This window comes from Amphiura filiformis, chromosome 11, assembly GCF_039555335.1.
Source record: "Amphiura filiformis chromosome 11, Afil_fr2py, whole genome shotgun sequence".
Lineage (NCBI taxonomy): Eukaryota > Metazoa > Echinodermata > Ophiuroidea > Amphilepidida > Amphiuridae > Amphiura > Amphiura filiformis.
In genome coordinates, this window is record NC_092638.1 from 58,867,438 (window position 1) to 58,890,755 (window position 23,318).

Consider the following 23,318-nt stretch of genomic DNA (forward strand, 5'->3'; position numbering starts at 1 on the left):
CCCCGGATAACCCCAAAATAACCTTCCAAAAATTTGACTCTAAATGTTGACTGTACCCACCAAGTTTCATGCCCATACAACAGTTTTTGAGTTATTTGACCTCAGATGACCCCAGTTATTTGACCTCAGATGACCCCAGTTATTTGACCTCAGATGATCCCAGGGTGACCCAGATGACCCCAAAATGACATGGCTCTAAATGTTTACTGTACCCACCAAGTTTTTGCTAATTTGAACTCAGATGACTTTGGGTGACATTGACCCACTAAGTAATACAAAAGGAATGTGCGACCCCTAGTCTCCGAGAAAATAGGCGGACAGACAGACACACACACACACAGACGATGCGTATTATTATATAGACTAGCGGTTACCCGTATTTGCCGGTTCTCGGCTGGGCGCGAATACCTGGCTGATGGTGACTGTACCCACCAAGTTTCATGCCCATCTAACAATTTTTACTTATTTTACCTCATATGACCCCTGGTGACCCCCAAATGACCTTCCCAAAATTTGGCTCGAAATGGTGACTGTACCCACCAAGTTTCATCCCCATTCGACAGTTTTTACTAAATTGACCACAGATGACCCATGGTGACCCCAAAATGACCTTCCAAAAATTTAGCTCTAAATGTTGACTGTACCCACCAAGTTCCATGCCCATACGACAGTTTTTAGTAATTTGACCTCAGATGACCCCTGGGTGACCCCGGATGACCCCAAATGACCTTCCAAAAATACGATAGTTGCAATTTATTTGACCTCAAATGACCCCGGATGATTCCAAAATGACCTTCAAAAACTTTGGTTCTAAATGTTAACTGTACCCACCAAGTTTCGTGCCCATACGACATTTTTAAGTTATTTGACCTCAAATGACCCCTGGGTGACCCCGGATGACCTTCAAAAAAATTTGGCTCTAAATGTTCACTGTACCCACCATGTCTCATGCCCATACGACAGTTTTTGCTAATTTGACATCAGATGACCCCTAGATGACCTTGGGTGACTTTGAGCCACTAACCAATACAAACTTGTTCTGTATATGGGGTCAAGCTGCACCACCCACCAAGTTTGTGGAACGTGCGACCCCAGTGTCCGAGAAAATAGGCGGACAGACAAATTTGACCTCAGATGACCCCTAGATGACCTTGGGTGATCTTGAGCCACTAACCAATACAAACTTGTTCTGTATATGGGGTCAAGCTGCACCACCCACCAAGTTTGAGGAACGTGCGACCCCCAGTCTCCGCGAAAATAGGCGGACAGACAAATTTGACCTCAGACGACCCCTAGATGACCTTGGGTGACCTTGAGCCACTAACCAATACAAACTTGTTCTGTATGGGGTTGAGCTGCATCCACCCACCAAGTTTGAGGAACGTGCGACACCCAGTCTCTGAGAAAATAGGCGGATAGACAGACTCGCAGACACACAGACACCCCGACAGACAGACTGACTGACTACCGGTATTATTATATAGATTTTTTTTTATCGAAATGTTACATTTATGGCTTTAAAATCCGGGGATAATGGTTATCTAAACTTTATCTCTCGCCATCGGGCTCTCTGAGGCCCGACCTTGGGGATGCACTCCCGGCACCCACTCTTAGCTGCAATTGGGTCAGTGACATTATAAATGAGCAATGACTGGTTTAATGGGGATAGAATCCTTTCCTACCATAATGACCTCTTTAGGAATTAGACCGGACATGTGGTAGGCCTATTAATGGTAGGCAACATTATGTTAGTATTATATAAAGAGTTACATTTCAAGTTATCCACACTAATGACATTTTGCTGCAGTGGTAAAGGATAAAGGTAAGATTTTATTCTTTCAAAGTTTTTGCTTGTTGCTATACATATTGTATGCTTTGTTTTCGTTTCGCCTTCTTTTCATACCGTAAAAATTCGATAATAAGCGTATGTGCCTATTAACAAGTCGCTCTAAAACGAACGAATTTTAAGGTTAGTTGAAAAAGTTTAACAAACTTAAGGGCTGGGGTATGAACGTTTGGACAGTATTTATTTTGGGACATTAGAGCACATCAGACTTATCGAATTGCATTCTGAATACGAAGAATGTCATTCTGATATCAGATAATTTTGATTTTTTGAAATTCGCAATTTGATACACATTTTATGGCAAATCATTAAAATTGATATTTTGATATTTAACAGTACTTGAAGTAAACTTTATAAATCTGATGATTTATACTTAAAGTGTATGTAGGTGGGATGAAAAGCCGACGATCAATTGAAAATTGTGACCTTTCGTATTGAAGATATGGATTTTTTTCCCAAAACACCAAAAAATTAGGTCTTTTTGGGAAAAAATCCATATCTTCAATATGAAAGGTCAAAATTTTCAATTGACCGTCGGCTTTTTCCTCCCTGCTACATACACTTTAAGAATATATCATTAGATTTATATAATTTACTTCGAGGACTGTTATATATCAAAATTTGAAAAATATCACATTTTATAATTTGTCATAAAATTTGTATTATATTGTGATTTTAAAAAATGAAAATTATTTGATATCAGAAAGACATGCTTCGTATTCAGAATGCAATTCGATAGGTCTGAGGTGCTTCATGTCCCACAAAAAATACTGTCGAAACGCAATAAACGCTCATTTTGGATCCCTTAACGAGTTGCTTTGAAAAGAAAGATTTTTACGGCACTTTGTTCATGTTGTTAAGGGCTCTTTTGTAACGTTTGGACAGTATTTTTTGTGGCACATCAGACATATCATATTGCATTCTGAATACGAAGAATGTTCTTCTGATATCAAATAATTTTGAATTTTTGAAATTCGTGATATAATACACATGATTTTATGGCAAATGATTAAAAATTATTGATATTTAACAGTCCTTGAAGTAAACTTTATAAATCTAATGATGTGTATGTAGCTGGGATGAAAAGCCGATGATCAATTGAAAATGTTGACCTTTCATATTGAAAATATGGATTTGTTTCCCCCAAACACCCAAAAACATTAGGCCCATTCCATGTCAACTCCAGGGATGTGCACCGCAGCACCTCTTCAATTTTTTTTTTTTTTTTCTGTGTGGTGGTAGATATTGATGAGAAAGTAAAATCCTGAAAATTTGAGCTTCATACTCCATTTCGTTTTCCCGTGGCATCAATTTGAAATTTAGGGGGTCAGCGTAAAAATGTGTCGCAACGCGAAAGACGATGTTTGGAGGTCCATAAATGTATAAAGGGAACCCTTTAAAACTTTGAAAAGTATGTATCCTGGGGTACCTTTTGGTGTAGAATTCAAATCTGCTATCAGAAAACTTGTAACTCCTTTACTTTAAAAGATATAGGGCCCTCAAAATGCAACTTCGTCCAACCAGGACCAACTTTGGGGGGGGTCAGAACCCAAAAAGTAAAAATAATTTTGGCGTCAATTTTTGGCCAGTCAGAGCCCTTTGGTAGGACATTACTCTTATCCAATATTGAGCATATTAGAATACATTTAGCTGAGATATTACCCATGGAAACCACTTTTTTTACATTTTGACCCCCATGAAAACCAATGTCAGACAACGCTGACCCCCTAAATTTCAAATTGATGCCACGGGAATACGTTAAAGGATACGACGCCCACCGAGATCTAATTTCTCTCCCTCCTCGACGCTCTCCCGATCAGGCTGCACAAGAAGAATTGAGAGGTGCTGCGGTGCACATCCCTGGAGTTGACATGGAATGGGCCATTAGGTCTTTTTTAGGAAAAATGTATATCTTCAATATAATACACATGATTTTATGGCAAATGATTAAAAATTAATATTATTGATATTTAACAGTCCTCGAAGTAAACTTTATAAATCTAATGATATGTATGTAGCTGGGATGAAAAGCCGATGATCAATTGAAAATTTTGACCTTTCATATTGAAAATATGGATTTGTTTCCCCCAAACACCCAAAAACATTAGGTCTTTTTTAGGAAAAATGTATATCTTCAATATGAAAGATCAACAAAATATCAAATTTGACTAATTTGTCAGGTGTTACAGTTAATACTTGTATATTAAAAGAAAAAAAATAACTGTGTTACAGATATTTGTAAATTAAAAGAAAAAAATTAAAAAAGTTAAACAAACTACCCTAAAGATATTATTCGTTCTTGTCCGATGAACTCGTTAATAGGCACACATGCTTATTATCGAAATTTTACGGGATATTTTTATATGTTTTGATTCACATGGTGACTTTATGGGATCAATGTGATCTCCTCTGTGTGCGAGACCCCAGACAAACGAGCGCCAATGTGATCATATGATTAGCATGTCGCCCTAGCGCGCTCAGTCTCGCGCTTCGCGCTCGCTATCGGGTGTCGCGATCAGAGGGAACTGAGCCAGTTCTACATAGGATATGTCATTGATGGACATTACAGTTGGTTGATCGGACTCAGCATCTTTTGGCGTCTACCAACCTGCTGCCATGTAAAATAAATGATATAACTGTATCAAGGGGTTACAGAGCTACAGGCCTCTGGGCCTGAACTGTAATTCCTTCACTCGTCATCGTTGTATTATGCACTTTTATAGTTTATTGTGTATTATTCTTTTAACTTTATAATGTATTATTCTTATGTATTATTCTTGTATCATGTTATGAGTGAAAAGATAAAAATAAATCTATTCTAATCTTATCTAAAGCAGACAGTATTGCGACATGTCTAGTGTCTTTCACACAACCTGCTGTAAAGCATTACAAGGAACACGACTATATGTACGCGATCATTCCCCAACTTTCTACCCAAAAAAATGAGATTTTAATACCAACGGATAATTCTGTCTACATAATATTTATGTGCACAAAATTTCTTGCGGATTCATTCGCTTGGCACAAATCAAATCTGTATTTACGATGTGCATAACCAGCTGCATAATATTCATGCATAGGCTAAATAAAACTCGCAAACGCAAAATTGTAATCAACTCTGCAAACATTCTGGGAAAAGGCTTTTTTCGTGGATATCTATTGAAAAATGTCATAAAAAGATGCTGAGGCCAACAATAATTATTGTTGAAGTATGAGAGACGAGACGAAACTGCTACGAACATACCGCGTATTTATTAGGATCTTTCGCACACAACGCTCAATCGCGTAAACGCGAAGACACGCAACGCATGCGTAATTTGTTACAAACGGTCGATCGTACGATCGGCCCTCTTGCTCATGAGAGGGCGCACCACCAAATCACTCCACGATTTATGTACCAGTGAAATTCGGTTAAAATAGTCCACCGCTTATTTCAGCTTGTTGCGGCTTTATTTTCTATAGATATTGTCAAAATTCGCTCGTTTTCAGCTCATTTGCTTCCGACAAGTGTCTGCATGAAAGAATATGAGAAAAAATCCCAATATTTTATTTCAAAGGTGAAGTTTTGGCGCGAATTTGAACAACGTCCGGTTTCAAAAATTGAGTGATATTTTAGGGTTAAATTTGCACCTTTTTTCTTTGCGGCCAAATAGCAAAAAAAAGTAGATGGTCACCAATATATTCTGTTAAAAGAATAATATTCTACACGTGATAAGCTTTAATTTGATACCAAACTTTTGATCTATATTACGTTTTTGCAGTGACAAAACGCCATCCAAACGTGCGTATTTTCATGTGTTATCCAATGGCGCAATCATTGGTGGTGCGCTCTCTTATAAGCGGCTTTTAAAGTGTGTTGCTATGTACGCGCATTTTTACAAAAAAACATAGAATAAGGGCGGAAATCTTAATAAATCATTTTATTTCATTCGCAAATGCTTGAAATAACGTTTGTGATTAGTTTTAGCAATAATTTTTTTATTTATCCAAAATACAAGTCTCTGACGTTAAGAAAAGCATCAAAATCTACTTATATGAGCGCTTTTGCTATAGATTTATACCAAATCAGAATAACGTATAAAACTTGTATTTTTGCTTAAAATGCCAAAATAAAAGTAGGCCTAGTTTGAAGATAGAGAACGAGAGGGGGGTAATTTGACTCAATTTTGTAAATAGGCCTATGTTTAAGGTATTCAAAATATTTGTACATACATAAAGTACTTTTCACAATTAAAAAAATTAAAATTAAAGACTATCTTTTTGCATAAAACATTCAATTTTATGTCCAACCTCTGCAAACTTCTGCATGTTGATAAACACGTTGAAAATTGGTCTTTTGGTGATTCGGAGCTGATTTTAGAGCATCATTTCTTCCGAACGGAATGTCGCAGAGGGATGAAATCTTGGGAAATGACTAGAAACTGTCTCTAGTTTACTTCTAAATGTAAAAAATTGGATTTTGATAACTAATGACGTTTATAAGAGGGCGCACCACCAAATCACTCCACGATTTATGTACCAGTGAAATTCGGTTAAAATAGTCCACCGCTTACATGGCTTATTTCAGCTTGTTGCGGCTTTATTTTCTATAGATATTGTCAAAATTCGCTCGTTTTCAGCTCATTTGCTTCCGACAAGTGTCTGCATGAAAGAATATGAGAAAAAATCCCAATATTTTATTTCAGAGGTGAAGTTTTGGCGCGAATTTGAACAACGTCCGGTTTCAAAAATTGAGTGATATTTTAGGGTTAAATTTGCACCTTTTTTCTTTGCGGCCAAATAGCAAAAAAAGTAGATGGTCACCAATATATTCTGTTAAAGAATAATATTCTACACGTGATAAGCTTTAATTTGATACCAAACTTTTGATCTATATTACGTTTTTGCAGTGACAAAACGCCATCCAAACGTGCGTATTTTCCTGTGTTATCCAATGGCGCAATCATTGGTGGTGCGCTCTCATGAATATGCGCGAATTTTCAGCATGCAAAGCACGGGGACTGCCTATTGGTGAATAGTCTATATCTCTTTGATTTATGGGATCGCATTGATGCATTTTGTCCCACTTTTGTGTATGTGGGGTCACTTATAGATTTTGTTCAACATTTCCAGGTGGTGAGTGACACGCGAACCTGTGCTTACCGTTGTACGACTGTGTAGGATTTTTTCTACCAATATTATCAATATAGATATTTTATTTTTTCCTCAAATATTATCATAATACGTGGATGGGGCATGTCTGCCCACCAACTTGGGGTAAATACATGTGGGTATTTATACAGCGGTAACATGTGCACATGTATCAAAGCGCTTTACATTTATTACGCTGTCATTAGAATATGTCAGCTACCATGCAATGCTTAAGTCATGCTCATACCTTTGGGTGGCGCTCAATGGACAATATTCATAACAGCTCCCCATTTTAACCCAGGGTAGAGAGAGAGAGGCAAGTAAAGCAAAGCGCCTTGCCCAAGAGCACAACACGATGGCACCCCAGGGATCGAATTCGAAATCCACCGATTGCAAGGCAAAGCCCGTACCGCTGCGCCACCTTGCCGGCCCCGCGGGAAAACATTGATCGCAGCTGATCAAAGACAAGAACTTCACAATAAATTATATCGTCTTCAAGTTTATATAATAAATAATTGTTTTTATCACCATGATTCCCCCTTCACGCAAATTATACTAGTGCTGTTCGTCTACTATACATAGTCAAAGCTCAACTAATATATACCATTAAGGTAATACACTATTTTAAAGTGTTGCGATTTGGTAGTTCACAACATCTTGCGAATGGTAATGAGCTTTGGCAAAAATTGCATTGTTCATTTCCTTGCGAGCGTGTAGAAGAATTCAAATATGACAGAAATAATTTTGTAGGTCCTGTGGTTCTTGAGTTATGTTGTAAAGAGGGCTGAAACAACAACACTTTTGTAAAATGTACATAACTCATTAACAACAATAAATTAAGCAAGTTTTCAAATTATATAATTTGTAGAATGAACCTTTGCAAAACATCAAGGTGTTATTTGTCAAGAATTTATTGATCTAGAGAATGAAAATCGATTTTTTTGGTTGCTTCGACCACACGGTTGTTTGATGTGATCATTTATTAGTTTTTCAAACAAAACGTCATGTACAACCCAATTTTTAGGCTTAAACAGCTTAAAGCGGTATCATACTAATGTATACAGATGCGTTTGAGTCATTTTCAACTTTAATTCCCTCTTATTTACAACATTATTCACTTTCACAGCACTTTTTAAAGCTTTTTCGGATATAAAATGTATCTATTTATGACAAGATTGGTGGCGCTATTTAGATACTGGAAATTACTCTTTCAGGCTATTAATACAAATAATTCCTTTTATTTTTTGATGAAATATGTTTATAAAATTTCTTTGTTGCTTGTTTTACCTATTCCACCTGTTTAAATGGCAGTATTGATTACCTACCCTGGCAAATTAAGAAATATGATTTAGGATAAATAGCGCCATCTATAGTTTGCATTTTCTTAATAATGAAGCCAATTCTATATACATCAAACAACCGTGACCAACAACTCCTCGTCTACCCTTAAGCTCCATTATCTTGAAATTTCAGCTATTGCCGTGCTTTCCAGATGAATTCCGAGTAGACTCATTTCGTGCATCAGTGTTTCACAATGATGATGGCTATGGAAGGCCGAACTGGCCATTTCATCACGGTCATTCTACTCACCTGCCTATTCTTCGCACCATGCAAATCTGGTATGTATGAGAATCTTCTATAAACTCTCTCCACGACTGCAGACCTCTGACTGCAGACGACAAGTTGTTTTTTTTAATTCGAAAATCAACATTTTCAGAATTATAAATTTTCATGATAGTTAGGGGACAAAGTTCACTTTGGTGACCACTCTCTGGCTAGTAAGGTTTGACGATTGATTCGACTTCTATGGACCATTTAGAAAATAATAGCCACCATGTCCCTCGCGAAAATCCCGGCATTTTTTCGCTAGAGGCCAAAATCAAAATGGCCGCCACCACCATTTTGAAAATTTAAGTTTTGAACCAGAGCACCTATAATCATGCACAAAGACACTTTTCGGATATGTCAGTACAAGGATTCCGATTCTGACATTAGTTTGACATTACGGCATCATTTTCCCACAGAAATGCAAGCCGGTACCGAGCACCATCTTGAAAAATATAGTTTTGAACAAGAGGACCTTAAATCGTGTACAAAGACACTTTTTGGATAAGTCGACCACAAGGATTTCAAATTTGACATTACTTTGACATTACGAACTCATATTTACCCAAAAATCCAAGATGGTGGCCGCCGGCAAAAAAAAAAAAAAAATAAGTTTTGAACCAGATTACCTAAAATCGTGTACAAAGACACTTTTTCCGGTAAGTCGACCCCAAGAAATCCGAATCTGACATTAATTTGACGTTACAAAATAATTTTTGCCCAGAAATCCAAGATGGCCCCATTTGGTAGAGCGTAAATGTGATTTTTGAATGAGAGCAGAAGCATAAGTGTGTCATTTCCGCCTTATCTGGGGTTCATGTCTCTTATATGGGGTTTCAACTGCCTTATCTTGGGTTTACATCCCTTATCTATGGATAAGGCGCCTTATCTGTGGTTTAGACGGCCTTATCATGGGTTTACGTTCCTTACCTGTGGCTAAGATGCCTTAACCTTAGCATATCGCAGTCTAAACCCAGATAAGACATATAAACCCCAGATAATGCGCGGTAACCCCAGATAAGCAACGTAGACCCCAGATAAAGCAGTCTAAACCCCAAATAAGGCGCCTTAACCCTAAATAAGGAACATAAACCCCAGAAAAGACATCTAAACCCCACATAAGGTGCCTTAACTCTAGATAAGGGTTGTTAACCCCAGATAAGGGTCGTAAACCTCAGATAAGGCATCTAAACCCAAGATAAGGCGCCCTAACCCCAGATAAGAGACGTAAACTCAGATATGGCAGTTTAAACCCCAGATAAGGCGCCGTCTGGGTTTTACTTCTCTTATATTAGGTTTATGTTCCTTATTTATGGTTAAGGCGCCTTATTTGGGGTTGGGACTGGTTTATCTGAGGTGTACGTCCCTTATCTGGGGTTACGGCGCCTTATCGGGGGTTTAAACTGTCATATCTGAGTTTACGTCTCTTATCTGGGGTTAAGGCGCCTTATCTTGGGTTTAGATGTCTTATCTGAGGTTTACGACCCTTATCTGGGGTTAACGACCCGTATCTAGAGTTTGGGCACCTTATGTGGGGTTTAGATGCCTTATCTTAGGTTTATGTTCCTCATTTAGGGTTAAAGTGCCTTGTTTGGGGGTTGGACTGCTTTATCGGCGGTCTACGTCCCTTATCTGGGGTTACGGCGCATTATCTGGGGTTTAGATGCCTTATCTGGGTTTAGACTGCGATATGCTAAGGTTAAGGCATCTTAGCCACAGGTAAGGAACGTAAACCCAGGATAAGGCAGTTTAAACCCCATATAAGGGACATGAACCCCAGATAAGGCGGAAATGACACATTTATACTTCTGCTTTCATTCAAAAATCACATTTACGCTCTACCAAATGGGGGCCATCTTGGATTTCTGGGCAAAAATTATTTTGTAACGTCAAATTAATGTCAGATTCGGATTTCTTGGGGTCGACTTACCGGAAAAAGTGTCTTTGTACACGATTTTAGGTAATCGGGTTCAAAACTTATTTTTTTCAAGATGGCGCCGGCAGCCACCATCTTGGATTTCTGGGTAAATATGAGTTCGTAATGTCAAAGTAATGTCAAATTTGAAATCCTTGTGGTCGACTTAAAAAAAAAAGTTTCTTTGTACACGATTTAAGGTCCTCTTGTTCAAAACTAAATTTTTCAAGATGGTGCCGGCCACCATCTTGGATTTCTGGGTGAAAATGATGCCGTAATGTCAAACTAATGTCAGAATCGGAATCCTTGTACTCGACATATCCGAAAAAGTGTCTTTGTGCATGATTATAGGTGCTCTGGTTCAAAACTTAAATTTTCAAAATGGTGGTGGCGGCCATTTTGGATTTTGGCCTCTAGCGAAAAATGCCGGGATTTTCGCGAGGGACATGGTGGCTATTTTTTTCTAAATGGTCCATAGAAGTCGAATCAATCGTCAAACCTTACTAGCCAGAGAGTGGTCACCAAAGTGACCTTTTTCCCCTAACTATGACTATATTTGGAATCAGCTTGAAAAATGCATTAAAATGAGTACAAACAAGCCTGTTATTGGTTCAGTGGTTTTTAAGTTAGCTCTTGATATTTTGAGAAAATATCTCAAAACTTTTTATGTTATGGCTAGCATGCAGAGCATTAACATTTGGATAGACAATACACGCTGTATCAAAATGTTTTGTACCCATAAGCTTTATTGTCTGAAACGACTATAGTATCCAGTGTGATAACACTCTACGCTTGCGCAACTATGCATCGGCAACTCTGCGTTTCTCCTTCTTCTTTTTTTTCTTCTTTCTTCTTTCTTCTTTCTTTCTTCTTCTTCTTCTTCTTCTTCTTCTTCTTCTTCTTCTTTTTTCTTCTTCTTCTTCTTTTCTTCTTCTTCTTCTTTCTTCTTCTTCTTTCTTCTTCTTCTTCTTCTTCTTCATTCTTCTTCTTCTTTCTTCTTCTTTTTCTTCTTTTCTTCTTCTTTTTTTCTTCTTCTTTTGCTTCCTTCTTCTTCCTTCTTCTTCTTCTTCTTCTTTTTCTTCTTCTTCTTCTTCTTTGTCAATACTGCTGTTTTCTTCTTTTTTTGCCAATATTCTTAAATTCAAAAATATCAAATGACAATTGAAATGACTTAGCCTTCACTTTTAACCAATTTATAAACAATTTTATTTTTTTACACTTGCTCTGGGATCACTGAATGGGTCTTTAAATAGGTAACGCACTTCCCGCGACAGATTCAGATTCGTTACATGAGTGTATATAGCTTCACTGTCACATTCAATCGTTTTTACTTGTGTGTGTTGATCTTGAACTTTTAGTGACATATAAACACGTTTGAAGTGGTTTAGTTTTCCGCTTTAGCACATGTTTGGCCCTTTGCTGGGTATTGGCCTTTGTGCGGGTAGTCATCAACATATTATGTGGAGCTTCTCTGGTATTAATGCTCTGCGTGCTAGCCATGCGCTTCAATGGAAAAAGTTCAAGTTTTGAAATATTTTCTCAAAATATCAAGAGCTATCTTAAGAACTACTGAACAATACTAGGCTTGTTTGTACTCATTTTAATGCATTTTTCATGCTGATTCCAAATATGGTCATAAAAATTTACATATCTGAAATTCTTTGAATTTTTAAAAATAAATTGAAACTTGTCGTCTGCAGTCGACACCCGCGTGAAGAGAGTTAAGGAGCACACCACCTGTTCGATAGATAGATACGTTTCTTTCCCATTACGAATGCGCCGCTGCCATTCATCAGCTGAACGCGGTTGTTTGATGGCATGTAGAACTGTATTCATTTTAAAGCAAAGTTGAACAATGATGGCGCTATTTATCTTAAATTTGTTTGCATCTTTACAAGGAGTAGACACTTGTATAATGGCATTAAAGCATCATAAAATTGAGTAACACATCAAATTTAAATATATGTAAATAGCGCCCTCAATTTTCACACAAATGTACAGTTTATAGAATAAACACTGCCACAAAAAGGCAACACAGATGACAAATTTGATAACGATAAGAAAATCTAAGTTTATAAATAGCTAACAAATATTATGTGTATATTAGTGTGATAGCTGTTACTAAATGTAAAGGTCTAGAATTGAGAATTATTATGTTTTGTTAGAAACGTTAAGAAATGATTATATATCAAACAACCGCGTGAAATGACTAATTTTTTCGACCTGCCCATGTTAAATTATCCATCTGTAACGTTACCAAGTTAAGAAAATTCGATTTTGTCAGTTTCTGATTTCAAAGCACAGACATCAGCTTACCATATTTCAGTAAATAGATGCATTTGTAGGATTGTAGATAAATAATTTTCCAGGCACAAATTGCGCCATATATAAAGAAAGTGTTGCTACTTTGCAACACAATAAAAACTTAAATGCAAAATGAGATCCTGCAGGTGGCTCCCGAGGGGGCTTAAAAACTAAATGCAAAATGAGGTTTTTAAAAAATACTGTTTTCCAGAGTCAAGACGCAGGTATCATTATTAAGCCTCTTATCACTTATTTTTTGTCGAATAAGTGCAGAGTAGGTTAGATATGAATATTAAATGTTAGACCAAAGTAGCTCAAAGTACATGTACTATACACCTGATCCGTGAACTTGTCTTTTTTAAAAACAAATTCTTGTTCATTTTGTAACTGTTAACCGTGAACGACGTGTCAGTCTTGTAGTAACGTGTCACGTGATACCACTTGGCGCATTAAGGGGGTACTACACCCCTGGCCGAGTTTGTGCCTATTTTTGCATTTTTCTCAAACATTATAGCGCGTTGGTGACAAGTAAGATGTGTATAATATAGGGGCAAGGACTGTTACAAGCTGTGTACTGGCTTAATTATGCATTAATTAAGGAGGCAAACTCAGTTGCATGTTGTCTGATATATCGCCATTATGAGACCCAAGGATGGGCGGTAATTCGGCAAGGGAGATGCCCCTGTTCCACTCTACCCACAACTGGCTTTCGATGTAGAAGGTGTCGAGTCTGCGACTGACAAATCGCCAAATCCACATCATTTAATTGGATGTTCACTATTTGCAAATTGCAAAGGTATACTGTGAGCTTTAGTTAGTGATAGGCTAAGTCTAGATTTTTAAGTACATCAAGTATCAAGTGTTAATCGCTTACAAATATCGTTTAAATCTTAGACCTATGTTTAGATCAATATGTTTGACATTTCATTGGAGTTCGGCTTATTAACTTTGACCGAATTTATTGTCTAACTTTGTGCATTTCTGATGATAGTTGGTCACGTGATGTCGATACTGTCGGTACAGCCATTTTCCAAGCAAACATATAATTCATTTCCAAAACCTATAATAAACTTATACACATTGGGTACCTTCAAGTTCTTGGTTTTGATTTCTCGATTGTTAAACAATGAATTAGGTTGAACATCAGATGTCCACTACGAGCCATGCCCTGCGAACCGTGATAATTTGGCATGATACCTCACAAAACAAACGAAAATTTGACTATAAATACAATTTCTTAAAGTGTCGGTAGGATACAATACACTCCTGATGGTACCAATATAACCAGCTGCGCTCAGCATCTATGTGTAGCATTCGGTAAGGGAGCTAGGCCTACACATGTTTTAACCTATCCTCGCCTACCATTCGAAGTAGAGGGTGCGGTGTCGAGTCTAAGACTGATAGCTCTCCAAACCCAGATCACTTAGTAGCGTGCTCATCATTTCCAGATTATTATTGTAAAGGTATAATTGATACAGACTAAGCCACAACTAGTAAGAAATCCCTTTAAAAAGTGATGTACCGGGACAGGACTAATTACAATGAATAACATCAGATTTCTTTTTATATAAATAAATGATAGAATAATTTTTGGTAAAGATTATGGTTGTTCGAACATTTTGTATCGAAATCCATTTGTTGCGATTCTCACAAAATCGGACATTTTCAAGTTCTGATTCTGAATTTGGATTTCTTACGTCAATTCGATTCCACATATTATTTTAGATGTTCTCTTTATGGTGTTACTTAATGTTAAATTTGAATAAATATGAAAATGAAAATTCAAATTGATGACGTATATAGCCCTAATACGACGCTAGACTACGAGTCAATCCCGGGGTCAATCCATATCTATTGTAATTTTTTTTTTCAGTTGGTGGTATTAACATTTTTGTCTTTTAATTTTCGTGTTTAAAATAAACGTATTTTATAATCTTACATATTTTGCTGTTTATCATTGCAGCTAAAACAGCAGCTAATAAGGATCTCTTAGCATGTGGCTACAGGGGGACCATACTATTCCATGGCGACGCGCTGGTAGTAGACGAATGTACAACATGTTCTTGTCATAACTCAGCTGTGAAATGTGACATCAAAAGTTGCCAACCTATATTCTGTAACGAACCCATCACGGATCCTGATGAATGCTGCGATTATTGTCCATACTGTAAGTATAATTCGGACATATCTGTCATTACAGTAAGTATATTTGGACATGTAGTGTATGTGCGAGTCATGACTGTTGCCGTCTCTGCCCACACTGTAGCCTAAGTGTAGATTGAGAACTATACGGTCCACAACTTAAAAGTTCCCCCTAATACTTTTTAGAATAAGTCAGATATGTATTATAGCCCTATTTGTTTTACACATGTGGACCAATTTAGAGCGTCACACGTCATTGCGTTCTGTCACAATGGTTAAAGAAAAGAGGCCATTTTAAAAGTTGCACCTGAGTCCATAGCAGTCAGGTTTTCTTTAACAAACACATGGATAGACCTGGCCTACTGTATTGTTTGAGAGCTGACTCCTATGGACTCAGATGCAACTTTTAACACCGTTAAAACGGTCTCTTTTTTTTACATAAGCAACCGTTGTGACTGAACGCAATGACGTGTGACGCTATGATTTGGTCCACGTCCATATATGTAAAACAAGTACGGCTACCCATACCTTTTTACACGTTTGCATTTTGACAAATATTTTTCGATTTATTTCAAAAAGTATTTAGGGGGGAACTTATAAGTTGTGGACCCTATATATAGAATAAAGAACAAAATGTTTAAAGCACCTGCTTAACCCCTAACACTGACCCATGCTTTTTGATATCGGAAGTCAGAGAAGATCCGAATTTTTCAAGAAGAAGAAGAATTTTTGACTTGGCACCCTCGGGATTCGAACCTTTGACCCCCCGCATGCCAACCACACGATCGCGGACCGGTAGCTGCACGGGTTATTGCTGCCCGACCAGCAATTCCGTGAGCATATCACACTTAGGGTGATTGCGTCATCGCAGACCCTGGGATGCATGCATCAGCAGAATTTTTCATCGTGGTATTTTGTGGTTTTTACTGGTGTTAGGGTTAGAAGACACTCTAATCTGGAAAAATACATCTTACCTAACCCTAACACTGACCCATGCTTTTTGATATCGGAAGTCAGAGAAGATCCGAATTTTTCAAGAAGAAGAAGAATTTTTGACTTGGCACCCCCGGGATTCGAACCTTTGACCCCCCGAATGCCAACCACACGATCGCGGACCGGTAGCTGCACGGGTTATTGCTGCCCGGCCAGCAATTCCGTGAGCATATCACACTTAGGGTGATTGCGTCATCGCAGACCCTGGGATGCATGCATGAGCAGAATTTTTCATCGTGGTATTTTGTGGTTTTTACTGGTGTTAGGGTTAATAACTTTACAAATTCACCAACGCTCCATTATATTCATTTCATATTTACATAGGGAAAATAAAAGCGAATAAATAGTTCGGATCCTATGAATTCCTTTTACGCACCTACAAGACCGCAAAAGGTCATAATATCATATGGAAAGTTTGTACACAAAAACGAAACCATCTATGCACAGTTTCCACCTCGATACACCTGAGCACACTTTTTCGTCCAACATGTCCAAGAGCTTCCAAGAAAGCAGTGAATTGTCTCTACACAGTCTTTGATTACACTACACGGTTGAGTGCATAACATCCTAAGAGTTGAGTAAGCTTCTAGCTGGAAAATAGGCCTCTGTGATTGGTTTTTGTCAAAACCTCAAGTGTTCCCTTCATCCAATCAGAATTATTTTATATCGAACGAAAGCTAACTAACACTCTAACACTTCCCCCTAAAAACACTTTTTTCTCAGTCAACAGATAACGCAATTCAATGTTTATATCAAAGCGAATGTGATAAATCTGTTGAAAACGACCTATTTCAGCACAATTGTTGACCAAAATGTAGGTTTTAAAAGTCAAAACCTCAAGTGTTCCTTACAATATTTTTCAAATTTTATTTCATTAAATGAAAGAGCACACTTATATTGTCCATAATAGCGTCATTAGAATGAGCAATGACCAATTCTCTTTAAATTGCAAAAATTTACTATTTTCGTACGGTTGTCATACGGTTGTAAATTCAATGAACTATGACTTTAAATTTGTGAATATTTGAAGTATGACTTTGCTAAAGAGCGTTTACAAATTGATATGGGGAATTATTATTACACGGTACACCAATTCATATAGGGTTAATAGTATTGGGTTATTCCAAAATATAAGTACACACCCCCTCACAGTGTAATTTACCCATTACCAATTTCAAAGTAATGCGCCATATTGCCTTAGCTACAAAGATGCAGCACACATATTTATCCAACAGTCAAATATGTTGAAAAATCGCTCATGAACTTTCATGTTCATTTATTTTTCAGGTTCAAATTATTGTTAAATTATTCAAATGCTTATATATTTACCCCATAACGTATTTGAGATTAAACATTGATTTTGTTGTATATTTTACACCCTGCTACGATTGGTACACTCAGTCAGCAGTACTAGTGTTTATGCATGCAGGTCGTTATTAACAGAATCCATGCGTGCATAGCTGACCCCCGTTCCCACACACACCCCAACACACCCCGGCCATGCGAAAGATGGATTTTTAATGTCACAAAAAACAAGAGAACCGCCAAATTTGCAAAGGACCCGCCTCACACGCTTCCGCGCATGCAACGCGACATTAATACCCAATGTTAATGTGAGATAGACATTGACATTCACACACACAAAAATTAACAATTTGCAATTAAAAATTCGTGTTTTTGAACGATTTTGAATTTTATCAATGAAAATGCAGCGATGACGTCATTGGGTTAACGATTTTCCAACTGCTGATTGGTTGATTGCGTCACTGTCAGTGATCTGTGCATGCACGGTACGGTCCGTACGGAATGATTTTTCGTATGGGTAAAATACACTGTGGCCCCTATAGAGGAGTAACTTTTCAAAAAATGAAATGTCTGGATTCCCAAGTTTGTTGTTTTCGCCAGCCCATACGCGGGCTGGTATCTATTTCTGAGATTGGGTTTGTATGCTCAAGAGATTAACTTTATTGGTATTGGTAAGAATTATTTTATTTTACTTTTTGAGGTGGAATGTTTTAAAATTATTGTTATTCGATTTGTAAGGAAAAGTAAGTATGTGTTGCCGTTTCAACGAATGAAAACGAGTGAGTATTACCAAAGTTATGTTTGAACTAATTATGACTTTAAAAGTTCTAGGTATAGGCCTAAATGTAAGTTAATATACAGCAATATATGGTCAGCAGAACAAAATGACATCACCTATGATGTCATATCAGTGTCCTTGACCGGGGGTCCTTACTCCTTGACCACTGAACAGCGTGATATCATGTTGATAACAGATCTAGAATCAAAATCTTCATCATATCACAGATTCTCAACAATATGTGATCATATGGACCATATTGATGTGAAAGTAGTAGGCCTAATCTACCATATCCTGTGTCGTTTTATGGATAAAAATGACTCAAAATGTTATTGATGAAATGGTTGCTATCATAAACATCAGTTTTGTCTTTTCAACGGGAAAAATCCGATGCAAATTAAAGTTTTTAGGGCCTAGTTATAATATGGGCATAATTTATGCATGTAGGCCTATAGTATTGAACAATGTACCCCATTTGACATGCACTTATAGATAAATAAATTGTCTTACTTTATTAATTTAATAACTTCTTTATTATAAATAAAATGACACATAACTTATGTGAAGTCACTTTCTATCTTTTTTATTTGATTCATAAAATTACATTCAACAAAATGATTGAAGAGAAAACACACAAGGCACTAGGCAGAGTGTTATAGAATGGAGTAGGTAAGATGCCATGTCCATAGCTTCGCAGGAGTTTCCGACTAGCAATCAACATGATCAGCACATTCAGAAAAACACAGTTTAAGAGTGAAGATTGTAGTGATTAATCAGTCCTTTATAAATGTGCTGGCCACTATCTATTATAATATAGTAGGCTTAAACTATACATTGCGAATTAATATCAAGTTATTTTAACATAAAATGTACATGTAAGTTAACTCAAACCGGCAGTGTATTTGTGACGTGGTATATCGAAAGCAGTGAAATCCGACATTCCTAAGCGAAGATATTGAGTTCGTAAGTTCTGGTATTACAAAATTGGAAATTGAGATGGGTAAAAAGCTGAAAAGACAAAAAAAAAACCCAACAAAAACACCAGACCAGAACAATTTTGAAGTGTTGAATTAAAGAGTTGACATGAGATTAGGAATTAATGTTTTCTGCTGTTTCAGTGTACATGTTCTCATCGTTGATGGTTTGGTGGACTGTCATGTAACATGGATGTAAGCGTGATCCTAAAAATGCCTTTCACATTGATCAAAACTAATTACAAGACCTCTTCTACATTGAGGCTGGCTTTCCCTTTTAAAGGGAATTTTTATTTTGGAAATGACTGGACTTCCAGTTGCCAAAGTTACTGGAAAAAGCTTAGAACTGCAATTAAATGCATGACAAATCACAGAAATGTTCAAAATGAGCTATCAAATTGAGAATTTCCGATTTTGAACTTTGTATACTTTAAAAGTCTGGATTTCCAACATTTACGACTGGACAAAAAGTCTGGAAATCCAAACTCCTCTATAAGGGGTGTGCATCTATTTTCTCGAATAGCCCATTTATTCCAACCATCAACATGGGAGCACTACCGGACGAATTATCGGCCTCAAAGAACTATTTTGATTAGTTTAAAGAGGCCTATATCATACTATTGAGCCAATCAGAGATACAGTAAGAACGGACTGTAGAGCAGAAGGGACTTAAGGTAGTACTACACCCCTGATAAATGTATATTTTAGGGGCAAGCAATCCAATTACCTAACTGAAATTTCAGTGATTCAAGACAAGTGGTTCATTATATATGTTATATATTTCTTATCATAAATAACGTACCGCTTGTCTTGAGTCACTAAAATTCCAGTGCAGTAAGGGACGCACCATTAGATTCTCAGGGGGGGGGGCATGGGAGTTTGGGTCAGGCAGAATTTTTTTTTTTTGCCTCCGAGAGCACCAAATTTTTTTTTTTCGCCGCCTTCGGCGGCAAAGTATTTTTTTTTTCAATTTTAATGTAATTTTTTATACAGAGTTGGGTGGGCGAAATTTTTTTTTTTACTTATCACTTTTTCGTCTCACTAGTGGGCAAATTTTTTTTTTTCGTCTCACTAGTGGGCAAAGTTTTTTTTTCTTCAAAAAACTCCCATGCCCCCCCTGGAAATCTAATGGTGCACCCCTAACTAGATTCCTTGCCCCTCTAATATACATAACCTTTGTTACCAGAGTGTTATTATTTTTTGAGAAAAATGCAAAAATAGTCACAAATTTATCAAGGGTGTAGTACCACCTTAAGCCGAGAGATATCAAGCTCTAATTTGATTGGCTATTCATACGAGTATATCATGTAATTAACCAATCAGTGGCTCTGTAAGAATCTCATATTAACCAATAAACAATTAAAAAATTGTACAATTATTATTTTGGTATGAACTTGTTTTCGGGTGCATTTCAGAAACCGAACAGACCCTGGGGCCAGCCCTGTCCGGCCCTGGGCCCTATCAACAGCCAATCAGTCATAAGCATGTAAGACATAATATTTCTTGCACTTATAGATGTACCTGTATGGAAGGTAACGCCAGTAACGCCAGGCACCGTCTTTGAGAATGCGGCCAATGACTTGGTTGTTAATCTTAACGTGAAGATAAACAATAGAGGTCAGGGAGTTGAAGGCGAGGGATTATGGAAAGTCGGTATGTGGGTCAGCGCCAATGATGATGGCTCTGGAGAACGAGTGGGCTATAAAGAACAGGCAAGAAAGCATATATTAAAACTTATTAATTAGGGATTCAATCATGTTTCACCGTTGTTCATCACCGATTAACAACGATGCGTCCGCGTCGTCTGCGTGGTTTACTTCGCGAGGGCAGCTTTAGTAAACCACGCAGACGCGCCGGACGCGGTGATGAACAACGCTGAAACATGGTTGAATCCCTTTCAACAACGAAAAACAAGCTAAAGATCGTTAAATTTCACGAGAAATGTTCAATGACAATGACTAAACTGGACATTTCTCATAGAATATCTATGATTTTTCTGCGTATAGCAGCAAAAGAATTACAGAATAAATGTTTAGCCGCTTCCTCCAAAATAATGAAAACAACATGTAGCGCACACAAGTTCCAGGCATGTCAAATTTTACACGATAACGCGGATCGCGTATACACGCTTCCATTAACTTGCGTTCGCGTTTGCGCTACTGGCAAAGTGTGTATTCACCACGGATTAACAACGGTCGGCTCCTGTACAAAGGTATAGGAAGAGTTGTTGAATTACCGATTACTAATCAGCAATTTATGCAAATCATGCCGAATTAAAAGGTCATTTCGTGATCCACAGCATCATCCCCCCACTTTTCTCAAAAAAACGTTGAGTTTTTTATGTCACTGGCAACCTCTAGCTACATAATGTTTATGTACAAAATATTTCTTGCAGATTAATACACATAATCATGCATAACTCGCAAACACAAAATCGGAATCAACTGTGAAATTTTGGGAATAAGCTTTTTTCGTGGATATCTACTGAAAAATGTCATAATAAGAGGATGCTAGGATCACGAAATACTCCTTTAAGTCGCGCATAATATTACAAACATTAGAAACACAACCATCTGAAAATTCCACACACTGATTGCTCTTTAACTTTTAACTTCCATAACATCTGTACTTATGATCTATACCCAACGAAAAAGGACGGAAGTATACGTAGTTACCACGTTTGACAACGTGGTTTAAGCAGAATATAGCTTAATTTTAATTAAAGTATGCGATAAAATTCAATCTACAGACACAAAAAAAAAAAAAAGATATTTCAAAAAGTAGCTACAATAAAAGACAAACCAGAAATACATTTGATGACGAGGCGAAGGACAACTTCCCTTCCCCACTTTTTAACACATTATAAAATTATTCTCTTATTTTCTTCTTTTATCAGGTTCTGAGTAATACAATAAGGAGGCCACCGTTTTTGGAGGATTTGAGGCCACCTATCCAGACATCGAGTATGCCCTTGATGGTACCAATGTAACATGCACACAGATGACATACCTTTGTATGGAATTCGGCAAGGAGATGCCCTGTTCTACTCCACCCACAACTGCCTTTTGATGTAGAAGGTGTCGAGTCTGAGATTGACGACTCACTAAATCCGCATCATTTAATTGGATGTTCACCATTTGCAAATTGCAAAGGTATACTGTGAGATTTAGTTAGTGATAGGCTAAGTCTAGGTTTTTAAGTACATCAAGTATCCTTTGTTTAAATCAATATGCTCAACATTTTGTTTAGTTCAGCTAATTAACTTAGACCTAATTTATTGTGTAACTTTGTGGATTTCTGATGACAGTCACGTGATGTCGATACTGTCGGTACAGCCATTTGCCAAATCAAAAGCAAACACATAAATCATTTCCAAAATCTATAATAAACTTATACCCATTGGGTACCTTCAAGTTCTTGGTTTTGATTTCTCGATTGTTAAACAATGAATTTTGTTGAACATCAGATTTCCACTACCATGACTACGAGCCACGGCGCCCTGCGAACCGTGATAATTTGGCATGATACCTCACAAAACAAACGAAAATTTGACTATAAATACAATTTCTTAAAGTGTCGGTAGGATACAATACACTCCTGATGGTACCAATATAACCAGCTGCGCTCAGCATCTATGTGTAGCATTCGGTAAGGAGATAGGCCTACACATGTTTTAACCTATCCTCGCCTACCATTCGAAGTAGAGGGTGCGGTGTCGAGTCTAAGACTGATAGCTCTCCAAACCCAGATCACTTAGTAGCGTGCTCATCATTTCCAGATTATTATTGTAAAGGTATAATTAATACAGACTAAGCCACAACTAGTAAGAAATCCCTTTAAAAAGTGATGTACCGGGACAGGACTAATTACAATGAATAACATCAGATTTCTTTTTATATAAATAAATGATAGAATAATTTTTGGTAAAGATTATGGTTGTTCGAACATTTTGTATCGAAATCCATTTGTTGCGATTCTCACAAAATCGGACATTTTCAAGTTCTGATTCTGAATTTGGATTTCTTACGTCAATTCGATTCCACATATTATTTTTAGATGTTCTCTTTATGGTGTTACCTAATGTTAAATTTGAATAAATATGAAAATGAAAATTCAAATTGATGACGTATATAGCCCTAATACGACGCTAGACTACGAGTCAATCCCGGGGTCAATCCATATCTATTGTAATTTTTTTTTTCAGTTGGTGGTATTAACATTTTTGTCTTTTAATTTTCGTGTTTAAAATAAACGTATTTTATAATCTTACAAATTTTGCTGTTTATCATTGCAGCTAGAACAGCAGCTAATAAGGATCTCTCAGGG

At 37.2% G+C, this 23,318-nt stretch overlaps 1 protein-coding gene across 1 annotated transcript; it reads left to right on the forward strand.

Annotated features, from left to right (window-relative positions):
- Positions 1-1,733: 1,733 nt before the first annotated feature.
- On the forward strand, positions 1,734-23,316 carry LOC140165083 (uncharacterized). The gene is made up of 6 exons (XM_072188510.1): positions 1,734-1,822; positions 8,450-8,595; positions 14,764-14,967; positions 20,508-20,704; positions 21,889-22,144; positions 23,287-23,316. The coding sequence occupies exons 2-5, from the start codon at positions 8,511-8,513 to the stop codon at positions 21,979-21,981; spliced, it is 579 nt and encodes a 192-aa protein (XP_072044611.1). The 5' UTR covers positions 1,734-1,822; positions 8,450-8,510; the 3' UTR covers positions 21,982-22,144; positions 23,287-23,316.
- Positions 23,317-23,318: the final 2 nt, after the last annotated feature.

Bases quoted from the DNA above. Each gene is read 5' to 3' on its own strand.
- LOC140165083 (XM_072188510.1), top strand. From the start codon at position 8,511: ATGATGATGGCTATGGAAGGCCGAACTGGCCATTTCATCACGGTCATT. The intron at 8,596-14,763 runs GTATGTATGAGA...TTATCATTGCAG, and splicing joins CTTCGCACCATGCAAATCTG to CTAAAACAGCAGCTAATAAG. The intron at 14,968-20,507 runs GTAAGTATAATT...TTGCACTTATAG, and splicing joins CTGCGATTATTGTCCATACT to ATGTACCTGTATGGAAGGTA.